The sequence below is a fragment of the Scyliorhinus torazame genome, chromosome 10, assembly GCF_047496885.1.
Source record: "Scyliorhinus torazame isolate Kashiwa2021f chromosome 10, sScyTor2.1, whole genome shotgun sequence".
NCBI classification, from domain to species: domain Eukaryota; kingdom Metazoa; phylum Chordata; class Chondrichthyes; order Carcharhiniformes; family Scyliorhinidae; genus Scyliorhinus; species Scyliorhinus torazame.
The window spans coordinates 50729815-50756420 of NC_092716.1; the positions used below are offsets into that span (position 1 = coordinate 50729815).

The window sequence follows — 26606 nt, forward strand, 5'->3', positions numbered from 1 at the left end:
ATTTCATTCATCCTGACAAGTGGAGACTTAGCAGTGTGTTTGACCAGTTTGTTTGTTAATTAATGTTTATCTCCTGTTAATTCTGGATGATGGAATATAAGATAGTATTGACTTTGGGTTTGCTACCTTGCACATGGTAACATTTGCTTTTGTTTAAAAGCATGGAATCTCGTGGTTTATTGTCAGTGAGTGCCAAGGATTTCTATTTTTGTCGATGTTAAAACAAACATTACTGGTCCCTAACTGGATCATGACAAAAGTTGGGCGCCTCATCCAGACAGTAATCTTTCACGAGATGTGAGCGTTGCTAGCTAGGCCAACATTTAGTGCCCATCCCTTGAGAAGCTAGTGATGAGCCACCTTCTTGAACTGCTACAGCCCATGTGGTGTAAGTACACCCACAGTGCTGCTAGGGAGACAGTTCCAGGATTTTGAACCAGCAACAGTGATATAGTCCCATGTCCGGCTGGTTTATGGCTTGGATCAGAACCTGCAGGTTGTGGTGTTCCAATGCGTCTGCTGCCCTTGTCCTTCTAGTTGGTAGAGGTCACAGGTTTAGGTGTTGTTAAAGGGGCCTTGGTGAGTTGCCTCAGTGCTCCTTTTAGACGGTACACACTGCTGGGGGAGTGTTTAAGGTGGTGAAAGGGTGCCAATCAAGCGGACTTCTTTATCCTACCTGGTGTTAAGCTTCTTGAGTGTTGTCGGAGCCACACATTCAGGGAATTGGAGAATATTCCTTTGCGCTCCTGCTTTGTGCTTTGTAGAAGGTGGATGGCTTTGGGGAGTTAGATTTCGCAGAATTCTTAGCCTCTGACCTGCTCTTGCAGCTACAATATTTATATATCTGATCCAGTTCTGTTTCTGGTCAGTGATAATCCCAAGATGCTGATAGTGGGAGATTGTGATGATAATGCCATTGAATGTCAAGGGAAGATGGGTGGATTCTCTCATGTTGAAGATGGTCATTGCTTGGCACTTGTGTGGCACGCATGTTACTTGCCACTTATTGATCTGAGAGTGAATATTGCCCAGGTCATACTGCTTATGAACATTAACTGCTTCAATATCTGAGGAGTCGCAAATGGTACTGAACATTACTCCATCATCAGTGAGCATTGGAAGTTCTGACCTTATGGAGGGAGGTTATTGATGAAGCAGCTGAAGATTATTGGGCTGAAAACACTACCCTGAGGAACTGCGATGATGTCCTGGGACTGAGGTGATTGACTACCAACAACCACAGCCATCTTCCTTTGTGCTAGTTGCAACACCAACCAGTGGAGAGTTCTAAAAGTTGGTATTTTATCTGTTATTGGGGGAGAAAACACCTGTGATTTAGATAGCAATGATATTTCATCTGAGCTTTAAAAAAAATCACCCACATGTTTTCCTTTCAGACTAATTTTTTGTGTGCAATTTTAGGTTCGAATACTGCGGTTACTACGAATGTTGGGTAGAAATGATGATGACTCAAGTGAAGCCATGAATGACATACTTGCACAGGTGAAGATATTATAGAAGATCTTCCTAATATAGTCAGGTGTTCCTGTAACAACCTGCAATCACATCTTAGTCCCAATCCTCCCCAAACTTCCAAATCTACAGATGAGGATAAGATTTAGTATTGACTATCTCGAGTTTTATACTTCATAAATCATTGATGATAACTACAACTGGAAAGATCTTGATCAGTTGAGGTTTTAGGGCATAGGCATATAATTGATAAATTTCTAAATGACTCCTAGACTTCTGTTCACATCCGTTCTTAAATACATGAAACCATCTCTTACCCATGAAATAATGTGGGCTATTTTGTTCAATATACCAGTGTCTTCAAACTACTTTGGCACTTTAATGTAATTTATTTCTGGTCCTGGGTTTTATTCTTTTTTTTAAAAATCCTGTTATACACCATTTTCAAATTCTGCATGCTACTTTGTTCGGAGAAAAATGAGTATTCAATAATTCAGGTGGACAATTCTTGAAATGGGTCCACTGTCAGCAATTTTGAAACTGGGTTAGGCAAAGAAACCTAAAAATCTATAATTTCATTGGGGTAAATCCAGATTTTGAAAAATCTTGTGCGAGCCAGCTGCATTAGGATAATTTACAAAGTCAGTTTGAATGGAGGTAAAAAGTACACATTGGTATTGATTGATGTACATTTTGATTTATTTTTAGGTTGCAACAAATACAGAAACTAGCAAAAATGTGGGTAATGCAATTTTATATGAAACGGTTTTGACGATTATGGACATCAAATCAGAGAGTGGACTGAGGGTATGTAACATACATTAGGATTTTCATAATTGTCAAATTAAGGTGATTCAAGATTTGTCTGCAGGAGTAACATTTAAAGTGATGAGGAAAATTCTACAACTCTGCCTGAAAACGTGTCTGGGAAAGGGCTGAAATCTTCGAAAGTACATATCAGGTTGACTAATCTGACAGCTCTAACATTGCAGTCCTGCCATATCTAGCCATGAAGGGAGATGGACAATTAACAACTTTCATGGAGAAGAAGTTACGTGTAACCCCTATAATCAATGCTGACGGAAGCCGATGCATCCTTGCAGAAGACTAGCCTGAGATGTTTGTCTTGAGCCAGGTGCAGTGAGTAGATCATCCATCTCTGACTTCTCCCGAGGTCTCCACCATCATAGATGTTATGTTTCAGTCAATTAAATTCACTGTGATATCAAGAAGCAGTTAAGTGCACTGGATACAGCAAAGGCTACAGGTCCTGACAGCATCCCACTATAGTGCTAATGCCATATGTTCCAGAATAGCTGTTCTGATATAGTAGCATCTACCTTGACGATGAAACATTGCCCAGGTATGACCTTCCCATAAGTACAGAACCCATCTAATCTAGCCAATTACTGCCCTATCAGTTTGCTCTTAATCATTAGCAAAGTGATGGTGGTGACTTCAATAGTACTGTCTAGTGACATGCACCAATAATCTCATTAATGCTCAGTTTGGGTTTACCCAGGACCACTCATTATCACCTTGATTCAAACATGGACAAAAGAGCTGAATTCCAACGGTGAGGTGAGAGTGACTCCCTTGACATCAAGGCGGCAGTTGCAGAGTTGTCAACTAGCATGGATTTTCCATATTTCATGCTGAAAATCAGCTTGAATACAGGAGATTTTTAGCATTGAAATACACAAAGGGAAAGCTGATTGGCAAGCCACCTCCTGAAATGCTTCATTTGGTTTGCTTGGCAACAGGACCCCGCACGGAGGCCTCGCCCCCTCTCATCTCCGCCCCGTACATTAACAGTGCATGCATGTCAGATGATCCTGACCTTCGCGCGGTCTCGCACATGAGGCATCGAGGTGTGTATTGGTTTTCTTGGCGATAGAGCCCCGGGCAGAAGCCTCGCCCCCTCATCTCCACCCTGCACACAATACAGCACGTGTCGTTTTTCACGTAGTCTCATCAAGGTGCCTGTACATGTATGTAAAAGCATGGGATTTGCATTTTTCATTTGTGTTTTAGATTTGTGCAATAAAGGTGTCAAGCATTTTTTTCTTTGAAGTGAAAATACCAATTTTACTGCCGAAATACTTATTTTTAGTATCTGGAATACTTGGAAAGTTTGGCAGCTCTGCAGTTGACTCCCTGTTAAAATTGAAGAAATTAATCATGGAAAAGTCTTCATTATTGTCATGCCCAGCACAAAGGAAAATTATATTGGTTGTTGGATACCAATTATTGCAGCACAATAATTGCCGGAGTGTGGCGACTGGGGGCTTTTCACAGTAACTTCATTGTAGTGTTAATGTAAGCCAAAGGTTCCTCAAGGCAGTATCCCAACTATCTTCAGTAGCTTCATCATCAAAAACATTCCCTCCAACATATTGTCAGAAATGGGAATGTTGATTGATGGCTGCAGTGTTCAGTACATTCCTAACTCAAATATTGAAGCAGCCTTTACCTGCAGCAAGACCCGGGGAGTTTTCAAGCTTGGGCTGCTCAGTGGCCAATACTGCTGATGTCTGGAGTGGCCTGGGTCAGCAGGAGTCAGCTGACTTACGGGAGTGCCACAGGGGGAGCAATGCAGCTGGGGGGGGGGGGGGGGCGGTGGTGGAAGAAAGAGGGGGGGATCTGGGTTGCTGCTGCATTGGCCAAAGGGTAGTTGGAACTCGGAGAGTCGGGGCGGGCGTCTGCTGCTGGGGGGAATGGAGAGGGTAGGAGGTGCGGGCACATGGCTGTCTAGAAAAGGGGATGGCTAATCGGCCGGGGGGGGGGGGAAGGGGGAAGGGGGGGGGAGGAGGAGAAGAAGCCCCCTGATCCAGCTGATAACTTGGAATGTGAGAGGCCTGAACGGGCCGGTCAAGAGGGCCCGTGTGTTCGCGCACCTGAAGGGACTGAAGGCAGATGTGGTTATGCTCTAGGAGACGCATTTGAGGGTGGCAGATCAGGTTAGGCTGAGAAAAGGGGTGGGCAGGGCAGATTTTCCACTCTGGGTTGGACGCAAAGAATCGAGGGGTGGCGACTTTGGTGGGGAAGCGAGTGTCGTTTGAGGCGCTGAACATCGTGGCAGACAATGGAGCTAGGTATGTGATGGTGAGTGGTAAGCTGCAGGGGGTGCGGGTGGTATTAGTGAATGTATATGCCCCGAATTGGGACAATGCCGGATTTATGCAGCGCGTGTTGGGCCGGATTCCGGACCTGGAGGCAGGGAGCTTGATAATGGGGGGGACTTTAACACGGTACTGGATCCAGCATTGGACTGCTCCAGGTCCAGGACGGGTAAGAGGCCGGCGGCGGCCAAGGTGCTGAGGGGGTTTATGCACCAGATGGGAGGAGTGGACCCATGGAGGTTTGTCAGGTCGGGGGCCAGGGAATTTTCTTTTTTTTCCCATGTCCATAAAGCCTACTCCGGGATAGACTTCTTCGTTATGAGCAGGGCACTAATCCTGAGGGTGGAGGACACGGAGTATTCGGCCATTGTCATCTCAGACCATGCCCCGCATTGGATGGAGCTGGAGCTTGGGGAGGAGAGGGACCAGCGCCCGCTGTGGCGCCTGGATGTGGGCTTGCTGGCGGATGAGGAGGTGAGCGGGCGGATCCGGGGGTGCATTGAAAGCTATCTAGAGGCTAACGATAATGGGGAGGTGCAGGTGGGGGTGGTCTGGGAGGCGCTGAAGGCGGTGATTGGGGGAGACCTGATCTCCACTAGGGCCCACAAGCAGAGGAGAGAGCGGGAGAGATTGGTGGGGGAGATTTTGCGGGTGGATAGGAGGTATGCGGAGGTCCCCGAGGAGGGACTACTCAAGGAGCGACGAAGCCTCCAGGCCGAGTTTGACCTGTTGACCACCAAGAAGGCAGAGGTGCAGTGGAGGAAAGCGCAAGGGGCAGTGTATGAATACGGGGAGAAGGCTAGCCAGATGTTGGCACACCAGCTTCGGAAGCGGGAGGCAGCGAGGGAGATTGAGGGAGTTAGGGATAAAGGGGGAACACGGTGCGGAGTGCGGTGGGAATAAATGGGGTATTTAGAGACTTTTATGAGGGGCTGTACAGGTCTGAGCCCCTGACGGAGGCATTGATTTTTGGATCGGCTGAGGTTCTCGAGGGTGGAGGAGGAGCAGGTGGCTGGGCTTGGGGCGCCAGTAGGGCTGGAGGAGCTGACTAAGGGGCTGGGGAGTATGCAGGCGGGGAAGGCACCGGGGCCAGATGGGTTCCCAGTGTAATTTTACCGGAAGTACATGGACCTGCTGGGCCCTCTACTAGTGAGGACTTTCAATGAGGCGAAGGAGGGGTGGGGCCCTACCCCTGATGATGTCCAGGGCGCTGATCTTGAAGCGGGACAAGGACCCATTACAGTGTGGGTCGTATAGGACAATCTTGGTCCTCAACGTGGACGCAAAGCTGTTAGCGAAGGTGTTTGCTATCAGAATTGAGGACTGTGACAGGGATGCCCGCTGTCTCCATTGTTGTTCGCGTTGGCAATTGAACCTCTGGCCATGGCGTTGAGAGACTCCAGGAAATGGAGAGGGGTGATTAGAGGGGGAGAAGAACACCGAGTCTCGTTATATGCGGATGACCTATTGTTATATGTGTCGGACCCAGCGGGGGGGATGATAGAGGTTATGCGAATTTTGAGGGAGTTCGGGGATTTCTCGGGGTATAGGCTAAACATGGGGAAGAGTGAATTATTTGTGATACATCCAGGGGACCAGAGTAGAGAGATAGAAGGCTTGCCTCTAAGGAAAGTGGAAAGAAACTTCCGATACCTGGGGATTCAGATCGCTAGGAGCTGGGGAACCTTGCACAGACTTAATCTGACACGGTTGGTAGAACAAATGGAGGAGGACTTCAAGAGGTGGGACATGCAGCCTCTATCGCTGGCGGGCAGGGTGCAAGCAATTAAGATGATGGTCCTCCCGAGGTTCTTATTTGTATTTCAATGTCTCCCTATACTAATCACCAAGACCTTTTTTAATAAAATAGACAGGAGCATCACGAGCTTCGTGTGGGCAGGGAAAGTTCCGAGAGTAAGGAGGGGGTTCCTTCAGCGTAGTAGGGACAGAGGAGGATTGGCACTACCGAACTTGGGCGATTACTATTGGGCCGCCAATGTGGCAATGATACGTAAATGGATGATGGAGGGTGAGGGAGCGGCGTGGGAAAGACTGGAGAGAAAGTCCTGTAAAGGGACGAGTTTAGAGGCGCTGGTGATGGCGCCGCTACCGATCTCACCTGAAAGGTTTACCACGAACCCGGTGGTGGCGGCAACATTGAATATCTGGGGACAGTGGAGGCGACAGAGAGGGGTGCGGGGAGCCCTGGTGGGGTCCCCAATCAGGAACAACCATAGGTTCGCCCCAGGAAGAATGGATGGAGGATTTCAGAGCTGGTACCAGTTGGGAATTAGGAGGGTGGGAGATTTATTTATAGATGGGCCGCTTGGGAGCATTGGAGGAAAAGTATAAGTTGCCCCGGGGAAATTTCTTGAGATATATGCAGGTGAGGGCATTTACTAGACAACAGGTGAGGGAATTTCCGTTGCTCCCGACACAGGGGATACAGGACAGGGTGCTTTCAGGGGTGTGGGTCGGAGAGGGCAAGGTATCAGAGATTTACCGAGAGATGAGGGAAGAGGGGGAGGAGTCGGTGGGCGAACTAAAAGGGAAGTGGGAAGAAGAACTAGGGGAGGAGATAGAGGAGGGTATGTGGGCTGATGCCCTAAGCAGGGTAAATTCCTCTTCCTCATGCGCCAGGCTTAGCCTGATTCAATTTAAGGTGCTACACAGAGCACACATAACGGGAGCAAGATTGAGCAGGTTCTTTGGAGTGGAGGACAAATGTGGGAGGTGTGGCGGGAGCCCGGCAAACCACGCACATATGTTTTGGGCGTGCCCGGCACTGGAAGGGTATTGGAAGGGAGTGACGGGAGTGATTTCGCGGGTGGTGAAGGCCCGGGTCAAACCAGGCTGGGGGTTAGCTCTATTTGGAGTTGCGGAAGAGCCGGGAGTGCTGGAGGCGAAAGAGGCCGACGTTGTGGCCTTTGCGTCCCCAGTAGCCCGGCGCAGGATCCTACTCATGTGGAAGGAGGCGAAACCCCCCGGACTGGAGGCCTGGGTAAATGATATGGCGGGGTTCATTAAACTGGAGCAGATAAAGTTTGCCCTGAGAGGATCGGCTCAAGGGTTCACCAGGCGGTGGCAGCCATTTCTTGACTACCTAGGGGAACGTTAGAGGGAAGACAGATGACCAGCAGCAGCAACCCAGGGGGAAGGGGGAGGGGGGGGGGGGGGGGGGGGTTTTAGTTTAGTTTAGGTCAAAGATAAAGGGGTTTTGTTACTTGTGTATTGTTAAAAATTTCTGTATTGTTGTTGCGTTTGCTTTGTAAGAGGGGAAAAATTGTTGTTTGGGAAAAAAATTTCAATAAAACATATTTATAAAAAAAAAAAAAGAATTGAGGACTGTGTCCCGGGGGTGATTCACGAGGACCAGGTGGGTTTTGTGAGGGGAAGGCAGCTGAATACCAATGTGCAGAGGCTCTTTAATGTAATCGTGATGCCTGCAGTGGAGGAGGAAGCGGAGATGGTGGCGGCGATGGACACGGAGAAGGCCTTCGATAGGGTGGAGTGGGGGTACCTTTGGGAAGTGCTGAGGAGGTTTGGGTTCGGGGACGGGTTCATTAGTTGGGTTAGGCTACTTTACGAAGCCCCGGTGACGAGTGTGGCCACGAATCGGAGGAGGTCGGAATACTTTCAGCTGTACCGGGGATGAGGCCGGGGTGCCCCCTATTCCCCATGCTATTTGCATTGGCAATTGAGCCTTTGGCTATGGCTTTGAGGGAGTCCAGGATCTGGAGGGGGCTGGTCCGGTGGGGGGGGGGGGGGGGGGAGGAACACTGGGTATCGTTGTATGCCGATGTCCTGTTACTGTATGGGGCGGACCCAGTGGGGGGGATGCCGGAGGTGATGCGGATCCTCTGAGTTTGGGGACCTTTCCGGGTATAAGCTCAACCTGGGGAAGAGTGAGCTCTTCGTGGTACACCCAGGGGACCAGGGAAGGGGGATAGACGAGCTTCCATTGAAGAGGGCGGAAAGGAGTCTTCGGTACCTGGGGATCCAGGTGACCAGGAGCTGGGGGGGGGGGGCCTGCACAAGCTCAACTTGACGCGACTGGTGGAGCAGCTGGAGGAGGAGTTTAAAAGGTGGGATATGCTGCCGCTCTCCCTGGCGGCTTAAAGAATCTTAACTATCTCCCATTGACAGTTCAGTGGTATTACTGTCACTGAATCCTCCTCCATAAGCATTCTGGGGTCACCATTGACCAGAGACTTAACTGGACCAGTGTCATAAATACTAAGGCAAAAGGAGCAGGTCAAAAGCTGGGTGTTCTGCGGGAAGTAACTCCTTCTGACTCCCCAAAGCATGTCCACCATCTACAGGGGACAAGGCAGGAGTGTGACGGAATGGTTTCCATTTGCCTGAATGAATGCAGCTTCAACAACACTCTAGAAACGTGATGCCATCCAGGTGAATGTAGCTTTTTGATTGACACTCGTGTACTACTTTGAACATTCACTCCTTTCACCACACAACACCAGGGCAGCACTGTGTACAGCCTAGAGGTGCACTGCAGCACCTCATCCAGGCTCCTTTGACAGCATCCTTCAAACTCAACCTCCACCACCTAGAAGAACAAGGCAGCATGTGCATAGGAACACAATATGCTCCCTCCCAAGTCATTCACCATCTTGACTTGGATAAATAGTGCCATTCCTTCATTGGCACTGGGTCAAAATCCTGGAACCCTTCTCATCATAATGCTTTCCCTTAGCGGTTTGATTCTGAAAACCAGTCCGGGTTTTCAAAATTACACTTTCAAACAACTGTCCCAATTGCCTCGTTATCTGGACTGTAACTTGTGCTTTAGGAAACCTGCCTCTTTGCAGCTCCCTTGTCTTGTCCAGTTTCTACTGGCAGATTGAGAGGTGTTCATTCCTCAGTGACCTGGCTCCAATTGTTCTGGCTTCTAGTTAAAACTAAAAACTAAGCCTCCTGTTGCTAAGCAATGGCCACCTGCTTATGCCTTTTTATTTATTTTTCACCCCGTAGCCCCCTCTAAACACAAGAAGAACCCAGTGGAACTTAGCCAAGCCATGCACATAAAAACAACTTGGCCCTGCATGAATGTAACAGTTTTTACCTTTCCAGGCACAGAAACATTAAATTAAACCCACTTAAAACAAAAACCTATTTTGAATGTTTACCAATACAAATATAAATCCCTTAAAACTATCTTTGTTTTCCCAACACAAGAGGTGGTGATGTTTAACTCCAGCTGTTAGAGAGGTTGGCTAGATAGCTGGTTCGTGATACAGAGCACGTGTTCAATTCCTGTACCAGATGATGTTATTCATGAAGGCCCCACCGTCTCAACCTTGCCTGAGGTGTGATCCTCGGGTTAAATCACCACCAGTCAGCTCTCCCCCTCAAAGGGGAAAGCAGCTGATGGTGATCTGGGAGCATGGCCTCTTTTACTTTACTATTAATGTGGAAACCTCTCAAAATGCTGGTTCATGTAACATTGTGGTGTGGTTCACTATAATTTAAATACAAGTTTATACATAACTAACATCATTTCACATTTCAATTTATTACAGGTTTTAGCCATAAATATCTTGGGACGTTTCTTGCTTAATAATGACAAAAATATTAGGTATGTTTGTTGACTTAAACTGTTCTTTGTGAACTGATTTTGCATGGAAAAAACTAGGATTGTTTTCTTCCAACTCTTATATTGAAAGTATCTCGATTAATCTAACTAAAATGCCACTTAAATTTCAAACTATGACTATGGATCTGTTTAATGTGCATTCGAATGAGACAATTATGTAATGTCTTGCATTATAATAGTAATTCCAATTTTTTTTAAAGTACCTAATTCACCAAGAAATGCTTTGGGATGCCCTGAGCATGTTAGATGGGCTGTATAAGTGCGATTTAAAAACAAAATACTGTGATGCTGGAAATTTGAAAGGTCCGATAAGAGAGCGGATGGTCCTGAACTTAATTTTAGATAATCAAGCTGGGCAAGTGGCTGAAGTAGCAGTAGGGGAGCATTTTGCAGGCAGTGATCGTACCTCCATTAGATTCAAGATTGTTTTGGAAAAGAACAAGATGGGCCTGAAACCAAAATTATAAACTGGGGATGTGGGTTTTAATAAGATCAGATATAATTTGACCAGAGTGGACTGGGAGCAGTACATCTATGTAAATCTGTGACAGAACAGTGGGACACATTCAAGAAGGAAATAGGGCGAGTACAGGGCCAACATGTTCCAATCAAGAAAAAGGGTGGGGCCAACAAATCCAGTGAACACTGGATATCCAAAGATAAACCGCATAGGATAAAAAGAACAATGGAGGCTTATCGAGGGCTCGAAACAGCAGAAGCCCTAGAGGAGTACAGAATGTGCAAGTGGGATCTTAAAAAGGAAATAAGAAGAGCAAAAAGAGGACATAAAAGGGTCCTAGCAGGTAAACTAAAGGAAATCCTATGTTTTATAATTACATAAAAGAATAACTAGGGTATGAGTAGGGCCCGTTAAGGACCACAGTGGTAATTTGTGTGTGAAGCCGGAGGACGTGGGTAGGGTTTTGAATGAATACTGTGTCGGTGTTCACTAGTGGGAGGGCTGGTGGGGATATAGAAATCGGGGCGAAGAACTGATAAATTTGACGCCGTTGGCATAGACAGAGGAAGTTCTGAGTGATCTGGAAGGCAAAAGTAGACACATCTCCAGGGCCAGATGAAATGCATCCAAGGCTGCTGGGCGAGCTAAGGGAGGAAATGGTGCTATTCTAATTTTCAATTCCTCTCTGGCCATAGGAGAGGTGCCAGAGGACTGGAGGATAGCCAATGTGGTACCATTATTCAAGAAGGGAGGAAGGGATAAACCAGGAAACTCCAGGCCAGTCAGTCTAACCTCCGTGGTAGGGAAACTATTGGAAGCAATTCTGAGAGACAGAATTAATCTGCCTTTGGAGAGGCAGGAATTAATCAAGAACAGTCAGCATGGTTTTGTTCAGGGGAGGTCATGCCATACCAACTTCATTGAACTTTTTGAAGAGGTGACTAGGTGTGTAGATGAGGGCAATGCACTTGACGCAGTCTACTTGGACTTCAATAAGGCTTTTGATAAGGCCCCACATGAGAGACTAATAGCGAAGGTAAGAGCCCATGGGATCCAAGGAAATTTGGCAAACTAGATCCAGAATTGGCAGAGTGGCAGAAAGCAGAGGGTAATTCTCATGGGGTGTTTTTTTTTTTGACTGGAAGCCTGTGTCCAGTGGGGTCCCGCTGTGATCAGTATGGGGCCCATCTATTTGTGGTGCATATAAATGATTTAGATATGAATGTAGGAGTATTGATCAGTATATCAGTTTCATATCATTCACAGATGATATGAAAATTGGTGGGGTGGTAAATAGTGAGGATGGATAGCCTTAGATTACAAGAGGATAGAAACCAGCTGATCAGTGGCAAATGGAATTCGTAGGAACATTGGAATTAGGAGCAGAAGTAGGCAGTTCAGCCCTTCGAGCCTGCTCACCTTTCAACATGGGTGACCTCTTCCTGGTCTCAACCACCTCCCCAACTGTTGCCCATATCCCTTTTTAACTCATTTTTAAAATCAGAAATATATCTGTCCCCGATTTCACCAAACTATGGGGCAGCGAGTTCTACATTCACCATCCTCTGCGAGAAGTAGTTCCTCCTCATCTCAGTTCTAAATCTACCGCCTCTCAACCTATATCCGTCCTCTCATTCTAGATTGCCCCAAGAAGGGGAACATTTGATCCACATTTACTTTATCAATCCTATTTAATATTTTATACACCTTGATTAGATCCCCTCTCATCCTTCTAAACTCCAGTGTGTGTAAGCCCAAACTATTTAATTTCTTCTCATATGTCAACCCTTTCATCCTGGCCATAACTGCATCCAATGCCACCACATCCTTCCTCAACTTCAATCCAGACAAGTGTGAAGTGATGCAGGTGGGCAGGACAATCAAGGCAAAGGAATACATGAGAAACAGCAGGACCCTGGGAAGCACAGAGTATCAGAGGGACCTTGGTGTGCATGTACACCAACCCCTTAAGTAGCTGGGCAGGTGGATACAGTGGTACACTTACCTTTATTAGCTGAGGCATAGAGTTTAAGAGCAAGAAGATTATGCTGGAACTGTACAAAACATTGGTTGGGCCACAGCTAGAGTTTTGGGTGCAGTTCTGGAATCCACATTAAAAGAGCAATGTGATAGCACTGGAAAGGGTGCAGAGGATATTTACCAGAATGTTGCCTGGGCTGGAGCGTGCTGTGAAAATAGATTGGGGTTGTTTTTCTTAAAGCAGAGGAGACTGAGGGGAGACATGATTGAGATGTACAAAATTATGAGGAGCATAGGTAGAATAGACAGGAAGAAACGTTCCCCTTGGTAAGGGCAGGAGGTTTAGAGGGGATGTGAGGAAAAACCTTTTCACCCAGAGGGTGGTAGGAGTCTGGAACTCTGTGCCTGAAAGGGTGGTGGAGGCAGAGACCCTCATAACATTTAAGTATTTAGTTGTGCACTTGCTATGCCAATGCATTAAAAGGCTGTGGGCCAAGTGCTGGAAATGGGATTAGAATACTTAGGTGGTTGTTTTTGACCGGCTCCGACACCAGGAACCAAAAGATCTTTTCTGTGCTGTAGACCTCTATGACTCAATGACTAAAAACAGATAATGCTGGATAAATTCAGCAGGTCTAACATTATCTGTGAAAAGAGAAACAAAGTTCACGTTTCAAGTCTGTATGTCTCATAGCTGAAGACTGTTAGAAAGGTGAATAGATTATATAGGTGGAGCGGGTGGAGCAGAATCGTAGGTCAGGGATAGGTGAGAGTGAAGGAGAGACTGACAATGATGTGATGGACCCAAATAAAGGAAAGGTTAATGGTAGCATTAAAGACTAATGAAGGTGTTAATAGTGGCATAAAGGCAAGATAGCAGAATGTGTTAACGGTCATTGCTTAGTGAAAGCAAAACTAAACCAGTAACAGATGGCCGTGTGGGGGAGAGGGGGTGGGGGGGTTGGCGTTGGGACAAACAAAAGGGGGGTCAACATGGAGGAGTTTCGATGTTGAGTCCAGAAGCCTTTAACATGCCTAATCGGAAGATGTGGTGTTCCTCCAGTTTGAGTTGGTTTTCAGTGGAGCATTGCAACAGGCTAAGGATGAACATGTGGGCATGAGAGCAAGATGGTATGTTGAAATGACAAGTGATGGGAAGGTTGGGGTGATGCTTGCAGACTGAGCAGGGGTGTTTTACAAAGCGGTCATCCAGTGTTTGGTAGCCTTGGACAGTGAGGGGTAAAGGGGTAGGTGTTGCACCTTCTGTGATTGCATGGAAAGGTGCTATGGGAAAGGCGTGAAGGGTTGAGGATGATGGAGTGGATCAGGGTGTCACGGGGTGGTCCCTGCCGAATGCTGACGGGTGGCGAGGGGCAGATGTGTTTTGTGGCGGCATGTATAAATGCAAATTCTTTCTGGAGTACCTCACAACCTCTTGATCTCTTCCAGTGTCTGACTTGCTGTGCTGCTTGTCGAGCAACCAGTACTCGATGCGCATAAATTTCCTCCAACTAAATATTGGGAAGACCAAAGCTAGTTGTCTTCAGTTCCCACTTTAACCATCAACTCCATCCCTCTCCCTCACCCAGACTATTTATAGTGTTAACATCCTGTTTGACCCTGAGATGAACTTCAACAGTTTCTTTCCACCCCCACAAAATATCACCTGTCTCAATCCCTATCTAAACCCATCCACTGCTGAGATCACCATTCGCACCTTTGTTACCTCTAAACTTTATTATTCAATTGCTGGTTGATTGTCTGTCTTCTACCCGCCATAAACCTGAACTTCACTGCCACATCTAATTTGCACCTAGTCCCATTTGACCATCACACTTGTACTGCCTCACCTATGTTGGCTCTCAGACCAACAAAGCTTTAATGTTTAAAAAATCTTCCCTTTTGTTTTGAATTCCCTCCATGACCACACCCCTCCCATTTCTGTGCCCGTCTCCAGCCCTACAGCCCTCCACGATTTCTGCTTCAATTTTGGCCTTTTGTGCATCCCAAATTTGAATTGCTGAATTTTTGGCTCCGTGTCAAATACCCTGTGAAGCTGCCTAACTGCATAAAAGGCACAACGTAAATCCAAGTTTTAAATGTATACTGTTCAAACTGTATTACACTTGAGATGTGGATGGGAGAAATCATCCCTAACTGAAGAAACCTTTGCCTACTCAAATGAAAAACCAAATCCTTGCTTGATAATGCAACAAATGGACAGTCATAGAGCAGAATTCCTCCATTATTCCACAGTTTGTGTACATGAGTGTAAGTGAAAGTATAACTTTAGCCCTGCACTCAACTTGTGTTGAATTACATTGTGATCAGATAATTAAAAAAATAAAATGTCCAGTTAATCTGAAAAATGTAAACTTGAAAATACTTTTCACTTGTTCTAAGGTATGTGGCACTGACATCACTGCTCAAAACGGTTCAAACAGATCATAATGCAGTCCAAAGACACAGAAGTACAATAGTGGATTGTTTGAAGGACTTGGATGTATCTATTAAAAGGTAAAGTTTCCACATTTGAAGATTGTCTATCTTGGGCAGTGTAATTATGCAGACAAGATAGAAAACTTATGCACAGCCTCAGCAGCTGGCAATGCTTTAACGGGTTATGGATTTAGTTATCGCATGAGATGTTTTAGTACATTCCTACAGTTTGGGTACTGTGTGGATGAATGTTGAGCAGTGAACAATTAACTTCTGTAATTACAATTATTGAAACATTACAAGAGCCAAGTTTGAAGTAAGGCAATACATTATGGGGTTGATTCTCCATTGCCCGATGCTGGTAACAGGTTTCCTGATCTGGTGGAGAATGGAGAATTAGGCGAGAAATCGTTCCAATGCACCGATTTCCCCCACCAGTGGTGGTAGCGAGCTACACACCCTGCTCCAGCAGTGATTTGCACCAGATTAACAGGCTGGAAGATAGTCTCTTTTTTTCCCCCCACGGTGGGAAATCCTCCAGGCAGGATTTGGTGCTTGATTTCCCACGTGTGACCCTGACGTGGTGGGCCCTGACTTGGTGGACCCCGAAGTGAGTCAAGACGGTCAGTGTATATTGGAGGTGCCCCCAAAGTCCATTGGTGCCCCCCAAACAGAGATCACTGCTTTCCACAGCAGAAAGCAATTTTGATGTAGCGAGGAGCTGTCAATCATAGAAAGATTGTTTATTAACTTTGTGAATAGCATCGAAGCAGAGATACATTCAAACATGAAGGGAGAGATCAACAATCCACCTAGCATCTGTCCCTGGAGTAATGAAACTATCAATAACTGGCTAATGCAATATATTGATGTGTGAAATTGAATGGAAGATTTGTACTTCAAACGCTGTCAAGTGATTTGAAGCCCATTGAAGTGTTGTTTCGGAGGAAGCCTCTGACACAACAGCTTCTGCTTTCAACAGATGTTATGGAAGGGTAAGTTAATATGCAGTTATTTTTCGTTCTACTGCCTCGACTGCTCTTCAGCTTGCAGGCAGGGGTGTGATGGGGCCTCTGGCAGAGAGGCCTCTGTTGAGTTGGGTGTGTGAGCTCTCTGTGCAGGGGAGGTGGGGTGAGGTCTCTGCGGAAGGCAGGCGGGGTGAGCTCTCTGTGCAGGGGAGGCAGGGTGAGGTCTGCGGAGAGCAGGCGGGGTGAGGTCTCTGCGGAGGGCAGGCGGGGTGAGCTCTCTGTGCAGGCGAGGTGAGGTCACTATGCAGGGAGGCGGGGTGAGGTCTGCGGAGGGCAGGCGGGGTGAGGTCTCTGTGCAGGGGAGGCGGGGTGAGGTCTGCGGAGGGCAGGCGGGGTGCGGTCTCTGCGGAGGGCAGGCGGGGTGAGCTCTCTGTGCAGGGGAGGCAGGGTGAGATCTGCGGAGGGCAGGCTGGGTGAGGTCACTATGCAGGGGAGGCAAGGTGAGGTCTGCGGAGGGCAGGTAGGGTGAGCTCTCTGCGCACGGGAGGCAGGGTGAGGTCTCTGCGGAGGTCAGGCGGGGTGAGCTCTCTGCAGGGGAGGCAGGGTGAGGTCTCTGCGGAGGGCAGGCGGGGTGAGGCGAGGAGGACAGGCGGTGTGAGGTCTCTGCGGAGGGCAGGCGGGGTGAGCTCTCTGCAGGGGAGGCAGGGTGAGCTCTGTGCAGGGCAGGCGGGGTGAGGTCACTATGCAGGGGAGGCGGAGTGAGGTCTCTGCGGAGGGCGGGCGGGGTGAGCTCTCTGTGCAGGGGAAGCGGGATGAGGTCTCTGCGGAGGGCAGGCGGGGTGAGGTCTCTGCGGAGGGCAGGCGGGGTGCGGTCTCTGCGCAGGGGAGGCAGGGTGAGGTCTCTGCGGAGGGCAGGCAGGGTGAGGTGAGGAGGACAGGCTGTGTGAGGTCTCGGTGGGGTGAGGTCTGTGATGGGGAGGCGGGGTGCGGTCTCTGTGGAGGGCAGGCGGGGTGAGGTCTCTGCAGAGGAAGTCTGGGTGCGGTCTCTGCAGAGGGCAGGCAGGGTGCGGTCTCTGCAGAGGAAGTCTGGGTGCGGTCTCTGCAGAGGGCAGGCGGGGTGCGGTCTCTGCAAAGGGCAGGCGGGGTGCAGTCTCTGCGGAGGGCAGGCGGGGTGCGGTCTCTGCAGAGGGCAGGCGGGGTGCGGTCTCTGCAGAGGGCAGGCGGGGTGCGGTCTCTGCGGAGGGCAGGCGGGGTGCGGTCTCTGCGGAGGGCAGGCGGGGTGCGGTCTCTGCGGAGGGCAGGCGGGGTGCGGTCTCTGCGGAGGGCAGGCGGGGTGCGGTCTCTGTTGAGGGCAGGCGGGGTGCAGTCTCTGCGGAGGGCAGGCGGGGTGCGGTCTCTGCGGAGGGCAGGCGGGGTGCGGTCTCTGCGGAGGAAGTCTGGGTGCGATCTCTGCAGAGGGCAGGCGGGGTGCGGGCTCTGCGGAGGGCAGGCGGGGTGCGGTCTCTGCGGAGGGCAGGTAGGGTTTGGGGGGGCAGGTGGCTGTGCCGGGGTGAGGAGGATGCCCCTACTTGTCTGGGGGAGGTAGCAGAATTGGCGATTTCCCCTGGGTGAAAATTAGCATGGTGAAGGAGAGTGAGTCGCACCTGGGCACCACACCTACCACCAGCAGAGAGCAGTAGCGAGTCTCTGCTGGCAGGGAGCACTTTAGTCTTTCAAGTGGAAAATCCAGCCCTGTATCTTTTAATAGAATGAGAGGAGTATATCATTTTTGAATTGGGAGCTTACTTAAAGAAAAATTGCCGTTTTTGAAAGAGTTGGTAGTAAAATGTTCAATAGTTAATAAGTTTTTTGAAACAACTACATATTGGATTTCATCTTTTCCAGAGTTGCTGTTTGTAAATGGGATTAAACATCTTGATTCCTAATTTGAACAATTCAAACCGGGAAAACTGGTCCAGCTTTTCTTATTCGGGTCATGCACAATAACTAATTTCACTTTATTATTTACCTGTATAGACGTGCAATGGAACTGAGCTTTGCTCTGGTAAATGGAAATAACATTAGAGGAATGATGAAGGAACTGCTTTATTTCCTGGATTTGTGTGATCCTGAATTCAAAGCAGATTGTGCTTCTGGCATTTTTCTTGCAGCAGAGAAGTAAGACTTTATTATTATTGAGTGCTACACAGAAGTAGTCGATACTTGAATAATTGCAAATACTAATCGAGCCCAGATCTGTACGATAAGAGCAGGAGTCGGCCATTTGGCTCTGCGATTCAATAAGGTCAAGACCTTCCTGCCTGTCACTCATAATCTTCAACATTGTAGATCAAAATTACCTAACTAAACCTGTTGAATGATCTAGACTCCACTGCTCTGAGTTACAAATTCTAAAGATGAACAGCCCTCCGATGAAATTCCTCCTCGTTTCAAAGTTAAACGGGAGAATATTTACTGTGCCCCCTTTTTCTAGATTCTCCATGAAGGGAAACATCCTCAAGCACCTACTCTGTTAAGGTTGCCTCATTCTTCTAAACAAGTCAAATCTGCTCAATCTTTGCTCATACGATAACCCCTCCATCCCAGGAACCAACTTTGTAAATCCTCTCTAAACCGCCTCCATTGCAGGTATAATAGCCTTCCTTTAGTAAAGAGATCAAAACTGTGTGCAGTACTCTAGGTGTGGGCTTGCCAAAGCCCTGTACAGTTATAGCAAGACTTCCCTACTTTTATGCTTCAACCCCCTTGCAGTAAAGGTTAACATTTCAGTTGTCTTTCTAATCATTTGCTGTACTTGCATGCTGCCTTTTCGCGATTCATTAACAAGGGCACCCTGATCCCTCTGTGACGGAGCATGCTGAAGTCTCTCCCCAGTTAAATCTACATTTCTGTTCTTCACATTATACTCTATTTGCCAGATATTTTCCCACTCGCTTAACCCATTTCACTGTTTGCAGACTGTAACCTCTTCACAACTTGCTTTCCTACATATCTTTGTATTGTCAGTAAATTTGGCCACAATTTAATCTATGTTCAAGTCATTAACACAGATTGTGAATAATTGAGGCCCTAGCACTGAGCCCTGTGGCACTCGACTACTCGTTACAATTTGCCAGCCTCAAAATGAATCCATTTAGCCTCAACCTATCCGGTTCATTAGCTGATGCTCTATGCATGTTAATTTACCTCCAGCATCATGAGTTCATATCTTGTTAGTAACCTTTTGCAGGCACTTTATGGATGTCTTTTGGAAATTTAAATTCACTACATCCACAGATTCTTCTTTATCCACCCTGCTTTTGCATGCCAGAAAGTTAATTTGGGTCAAAACACATACACTTAGTGCTTTTTATGTAAATGTGATATCCTCAATGACAGTTTAGGATTTCGGAGCATTTTTTCAAATCACCTTGGGTATTCACAAAATGTTCAGAGTTTAATGTGAAAACATTTCTTGATTTTGCTTAATCGAAGAATCATAGAATAGCATAGCACAGCAAGGACTGAGGCAGACCATTTGCCCATCTGGTCTATACCGGCCCTTTTGAGGAGCAATCCAACTTCCCTGCATCATTTACTCCAGTATTTATCCAGTTTCATTTTGAAAGCTACAATTGATTTGGTTTTCATTACCCAATCAGGCAGGGTATTCCAAAACTTACCCACTTATTGACGGGGAAAAAATATTTTCGCATACCTTTTTCCCTCCAGTCATATCTGCTTCGTTTGCTAATCATCTTTCTTTTTTTTTTTTTTAAATATGTTTTATTGAAATTTTTTTCCCAAACAACAATTTTTCCCCTCTTACAAAGCAAACGCAACAATAACAATACAGAAATTTTTAACAATACACAAGTAACAAAACCCCTTTATCTTTGACCTAAACTAAACTAATCCCCCCCCCCCCCCCCCCCCCCTCTTCCCCCGGGTTGCTGCTGCTGGTCATCTGTCTTCCCTCTAACGTTCCCCTAGGTAGTCGAGAAATGGCTGCCACCGCCTGGTGAACCCTTGAGCCGATCCTCTCAGGGCGAACTTTATCTGCTCTAGTTTATTAAACCCCGCCATATCATTTACCCAGGCCTCCAGTCCGGGTGGTTTCGCCTCCTTCCACATGAGTAGGATCCTGCGCCGGGCTACTAGGGACGCAAAAGCCGCAACGTCGGCCTCTTTCGCTTCCTGCACTCCCGGCTCTTCCGCAACTCCAAATAGAGCTAACCCCCAGCCTGGTTTGACCCGGGCCTTCACCACCCGCGAAATCACTCCCGTCACTCCCTTCCAATACCCTTCCAGTGCCGGGCATGCCCAAAACATATGTGCGTGGTTTGCCGGGCTCCCGCCACACCTCCCACATTTGTCCTCCACTCCAAAGAACCTGCTCAATCTTGCTCCCGTTATGTGTGCTCTATGTAGCACCTTAAATTGAATCAGGCTAAGCCTGGCGCATGAGGAAGAGGAATTTACCCTGCTTAGGGCATCAGCCCACATACCCTCCTCTATCTCCTCCCCTAGTTCTTCTTCCCACTTTCCTTTTAGTTCGCCCACCGACTCCTCCCCCTCTTCCCTCCTCTCTCGGTAAATCTCTGACACCTTGCCCTCTCCGACCCACACCCCTGAAAGCACCCTGTCCTGTATCCCCTGTGTCGGGAGCAACGGAAATTCCCTCACCTGTTGTCTAGTAAACGCCCTCACCTGCATATATTTCAAGAAATTTCCCCGGGGCAACTTATACTTTTCCTCCAATGCTCCCAAGCTCGCAAAAGTCCCATCTATAAATAAATCTCCCACCCTCCTAATTCCCAACTGGTACCAGCTCTGAAATCCTCCATCCATTCTTCCTGGGGCGAACCTATGGTTGTTCCTGATTGGGGACCCCACCAGGGCTCCCCGCACCCCTCTCTGTCGCCTCCACTGTCCCCAGATATTCAATGTTGCCGCCACCACCGGGTTCGTGGTAAACCTTTCAGGTGAGATCGGTAGCGGCGCCGTCACCAGCGCCTCTAAACTCGTCCCTTTACAGGACTTTCTCTCCAGTCTTTTCCACGCCGCTCCCTCACCCTCCCATCATCCATTTACGTATCATTGCCACATTCGCGGCCCAATAGTAATCGCCCAAGTTCGGTAGTGCCAATCCTCCTCTGTCCCTACTACGCTGAACGAACCCCCTCCTTCCTCTCGGAACTTTCCCTGCCCACACGAAGCTCGTGATGCTCCTGTCTATTTTATTAAAAAAGGTCTTGGTGATTAGTATAGGGAGACATTGAAATACAAATAAGAACCTCGGGAGGACCATCATCTTAATTGCTTGCACCCTGCCCGCCAGCGATAGAGGCTGCATGTCCCACCTCTTGAAGTCCTCCTCCGTTTGTTCTACCAACCGTGTCAGATTAAGTCTGTGCAAGGTTCCCCAGCTCCTAGCGATCTGAATCCCCAGGTATCGGAAGTTTCTTTCCACTTTCCTTAGAGGCAAGCCTTCTATCTCTCTACTCTGGTCCCCTGGATGTATCACAAATAATTCACTCTTCCCCATGTTTAGCCTATACCCCGAGAAATCCCCGAACCCCCTCAAAATTCGCATAACCTCTATCATCCCCCCGCTGGGTCCGACACGTATAACAATAGGTCATCCGCGTATAACGAGACTCGGTGTTCTTCTCCCCCTCTAATCACCCCTCTCCATTTCCTGGAGTCTCTCAACGCCATGGCCAGAGGTTCAATTGCCAACGCGAACAACAATGGAGAAGCGGGCATCCCTGTCTTGTTCCCTATATAGTCGGAAATACTCCGATCTATGTCGACCTGTAACTACGCTTGCCGTTGGAGCCCCATAAAGAAGTCTAACCCAGCTAATAAACCCGTTCCCAAACCCAAACCTCCTTAACACTTCCCATAAATACTCGCACTCCACCCTATCAAATGCCTTCTCTGCGTCCATTGCTACCACTATCTCTGCCTCCCCCTCCACTGGGGGCATCATTATCACCCCTAATAGTCGTCGCACGTTAACATTCAGTTGTCTCCCTTTTACGAACCCTGTCTGGTCTTCGTGCACCACCCCCGGGACACAGTCCTCTATCCTCGATGCCAGTACCTTTGCCAACAATTTGGCGTCCACGTTCAATAATGAAATGGGTCTATAGGACCCGCACTGCAACGGATCTTTATCCCTCTTCAAAATTAACGATATCGTCGCCTCCGACATCGTCGGGGGTAGAGTCCCCCCTTTCCTGGCCTCATTGAACGTCCTCACCATCAACGGGGCCAACAAGTCCACATATTTTCTGTAATACTCCACCGGGAACCCGTCTGGTCCTGGAGCCTTCCCTGCTTGCATGCTTCCCAGTCCCTTAATAACCTCGTCCACCCCAATCGGTGCCCCCAGGACTACCACCCCCCGCTCCTCCACTTTCGGGAACCTCAATTGGTCCAGGAACTGCCGCATCCCCTCCTCTCCCTCTGGGGGTTGAGACCTATACAGTCCCTCATAAAAGGTCTTGAACACCTCATTTATCTTTCCTGCCCTTCGCACCGTGTCTCCCCTTTCGTCTCTAATTCCTCCTATCTCCCTCGCTGCTGCCCTCTTTCGCAATTGATGAGCCAACAGGCGACTCGCCTTTTCCCCATATTCATACCTCCTCCCCTGTGCCTTCCTCCACAGTACCTCCGCCTTTCTGGTGGTCAGAAGGTCAAATTCCGTCTGGAGTCGTCTCCTCTCCCTGTACAATTCCTCCTCCGGGGTCTCTGCAAATTCCCTATCCACCCTTAAAATCTCCCCCAGTAATCTTTCCCTTTCCTTGGCCTCTGTTTTCCTTTTGTGGGCCCCAATGGAGATCAGCTCTCCTCTGACCACCGCTTTTAGTGCTTCCCATACCACTCCCACAGGGACCTCGCCGTCGTCATTGACCTCCAGGTATCTCTCAATACACCCCCGCACTCTTGCACACACTCCCTCATCCACCATCAGTCCCACATCTAATCGCCAGAGTGTTCTCTGCTCCCTTTCCTCTCCTAATTCCAGGTCCACCCAATGTGGGGCATGATCCGAAACCGCTATGGCTGAGTACTCAGCTTCTTCCACCCTAGAGATCAACGACCTTCCCAAAACAAAAAAATCTATCCGGGAGTACACTTTATGGACATGGGAGAAGAAGGAAAACTCCCTAGCCCTAGGTCTAAGAAATCGCCATGGATCCACTCTCCCCATTTGGTCCATAAACCCCTTGAGCACCTTGGCCGCTGCCGGCCTTCTTCCGGTCCTTGAGCTGGATCTATCTAGCCCCGGGTCCAGCACCGTATTAAAGTCCCCTCCTAAAATCAAGTTTCCTACCTCCAGGTCCGGTATACGCCCCAGCATCCGTCTCATAAATCCCGCATCGTCCCAGTTTGGGGCATACACATTAGCCAACACGACCTCCATTCCCTCCAGCCTGCCACTCATCATTACATATCTACCTCCGCTATCTGCTACGATGTTCTTTGCTTCAAATGCTACCCGTTTCCCCACCAAAATGGCCACCCCTCTATTCTTTGCGTCCAGTCCTGAGTGGAACACCTGTCCCACCCATCCTTTCCTTAGCCTAACTTGGTCCGCCACCTTTAGGTGCGTCTCTTGGAGCATAACCACGTCTGCCCTTAGTCCTTTCAAATGCGCGAGCACTCGGGGCCCTTTTTATCGGTCCGTTCAGGCCTCTCACGTTCCACGTGATCAGCCTCACTAGGGGGCTACCTGCCCCCCTCCCGTGTCGACTAGCCATTACCTTCTCTAGGCCAGTCCCATATCCCCCCTCCGCGCTCCCGCTCGCTCCCCCAGCGTCGCACACCATCCCCGCCCACCCACTCTTTAGCCATTTCCTTTTGGATTTCCGCAGCAGCAACCCAGTTGTACCCCCCCTCCCCCTCCCTCCCCCCCTCCCCGCTAGATCGTTTGCTAATCATCTTAACTCCAGTTGCTCTTTGTTTTAACTTTTAAATCCTTAATTTTAAATACTGCGATCAAATCTCCTTTATCTAACCAAAGAAAAACAATCCCAGCTTCTCCGATTTATTCACATAACTGTAATACTCACATAATTTTAATCCACATGCTTGGAATCATTCTAGTACCATCTTGTCTATGCCCCCTCCATCTTTTCTAACATGGAAGCATTCTTGTTTACAAGGGCTAGAAAAGTGTAGACGCAAGGAGAAATTGGATAGGTTGGGGTTATTTTCCTTGGAACAAAGAAGGCTGAGGGTGACTTAATTGAGGTGTACAAAATTATGAGGGCAAGAGGTAGTGGACAGGATAAAATTGTTTCCCTTGGTGGAGAATTCTAGAACTAGGGGATATAGATTCAAGATTAGAGGTAGAAGGTGTAGACGGAACATGAGAGAGAACTTTTTTTATGCAAAGGGTAGTGGGTGTCTGGAATTTGCTGCCCAAGTTGGTGGCGGAGGCAGAGACCCTAAACTATTTTAAGATGTACCTGGACCTGCACCTTAAGTTTATTTGTTCATGGTACATGGGTGTCGCAAGCTGTGCCAGCATTTAGTGCCCGTCCATAATTGGGGCAGTTAAGAGTCTACCACATTTCTGTGGGACTGGAATGACATGTAGGCCAGGTCAGGTAAGGACGGCCTATTTCCTTCCCTAAAGGACATTAATGAATCAGATGGGTTTTTCTGACATTCAGCAATGGTTTTATGGTCATATTAGATTTTTTTAAATTCCAGATTTTTTTTTTCATTGAATTCAAATTTCACCATCTGCAGTGGCGGGATTTGAACCTGGGTCCCCAAAGCATTACTCTGGGTCTCTGGTTTACTAGTCCAGTGACAATACCGCTACGCCACTGCCTCCAATTGCTGTAAGAGACAGGGTAGGAAGATGGGATTAGAAAGGGTGCCCTTGGGCTGGCATGGACAAGATGGGCTGAATGGCCTCCTCTGTGCTGTAACGTTTCTATGTGAATTATTGGACGCAATAGTCCAACTGATGCTGAACTAATATTTTTTTACAGGCTCTGTGCCTTTTGTACTCTTTGTCTCTTTATAAAGTCCATGATCGCACATGCTTATTAACTGCTTTGTAAACCTATCTTGCCACTTGAAAGGTTTGTGCAGAGACACCCCTGGATGTCTCTGCTCTTGCACCAGTTTAGAATTACCATTTTAATATGCAATGTCTTCCTATCAAAAGGTATTGCCTCACACCTTTATGTTGAATTTCATATACCATGTGTCTGACAATTTTAACATTCTCTCTGAGCTCTTAAAAGTTTATGACAACTTCCTCCGTTAACTACACTTAAAACGTTTAGCATCTGAAAATGTCAAATTTTGCTGTGTATCCCCCTGCCCTGCAGGTTCAAGTTATCGGGTGGCACAGTAGCACAGTGGTTGGCACTGTTGCTTCACAGCGCCAGGGTCCCAGGTTTGACTCCCGGCTTGGGTCACTGTCTGTGTGGAGTCTGCACGTTCTCCCTGTGACTGCGTGAGTTTCCTCCGGGTGCTCCGGTTTCCTCCCACAGGTCACGAAAGACGTGCTGTTAGGTAATTCGGACATTCTCCCTCTGTACCTGAAGAGGTGCCAGAATGTGGTGACTAGGGGCTTTTCACAGTAAGTTCACTGCAGTGTTAATGCAAGCCTACTTGTGACAATAAAGATCATTAAATTAAATATTAAAGAGAGAAGTGGTCCTACTGCTGAATGTAGACATACAGTGGATGTTTCTCCTTGCTGGGTATTCTAAAATGAGAGGCCATAGTTTTGTGGCTGAGGGGTGGCAGATTCAAATTCACTATATTTACTGAGGAAATGAGGAGGAATTGCTTCACTCGAAGTAATGAATCTATGGAATTCTCTTTTTTTCTCCCCCCCCCCCCCCCACCCCCCAAATTTGAGGAGATACATAAGTTTATAATTAATAATGGGTTGAAGGGTTATGGGGATCGGACAGAAAGGTTGAGATGAGGCTGAAATGAGAGAAGCCCTGATGGTACTAAATGGTGGAACAGGCATGAGGGGCTCAATTGCCTACTTAATTTTTCCAATTAAGGGGCAATTTAACATGGCCCTCCTTTCCCCCCCTCTCTCTCTCTCTCTCTCTTCTCTCTCTCTCTCTCTCTCTCTCTCCCCCCCCCCCCCCCCCCCCCCCCCCCCCCCTCTTTTCCTTTCTGTTGGTGCAGAGGCGAGGGTATCTGGTCTCTCCAGCGCAACGTTTAGTGCTTGTACTGTTTGTTTTTTGTACAACTGTGTTGTGAACTGGTTTAATAATCAGAGTATGCTAACCCTCTCCCTGTACGTTGGTCCTGAGGGCAGGGTACCCTGTTTATCCAAACCAAAATTAGTGTTTGTACCGTTTGACCTTGTATATATCTTTTTTACTGTTTTAATAAAAAGATATGGCCAGTTCACCTTCCGTGCACATCTTTGGGTTGTGGGAGTGAAACCCACACAGATACTGGGAGACTGTGCAAACTCCACATGGACCGGGATCGAATCCGATCCTCGGCACCATGATGCAGCAGTGCTAACCACTCTTATCACCATGCCACCCTTACTCCTGCTCTTA

General features: G+C 47.9%; 1 protein-coding gene across 3 annotated transcripts in view; it reads left to right on the forward strand.

Annotated features, from left to right (window-relative positions):
* ap1g1 (adaptor related protein complex 1 subunit gamma 1) overlaps positions 1–26606 on the forward strand; it is a 198033-nt gene that overhangs the window by 81240 nt on the left and 90187 nt on the right. For all 3 annotated transcript variants that reach the window (XM_072518091.1, XM_072518089.1, XM_072518090.1), the window contains exons 8-12: positions 1423–1503; positions 2182–2280; positions 10136–10191; positions 15053–15166; positions 18073–18213. In XM_072518091.1, coding sequence (XP_072374192.1) covers positions 1423–1503; positions 2182–2280; positions 10136–10191; positions 15053–15166; positions 18073–18213 — 491 coding nt within the window. The remainder of the gene's footprint in view (positions 1–1422; positions 1504–2181; positions 2281–10135; positions 10192–15052; positions 15167–18072; positions 18214–26606) is intronic.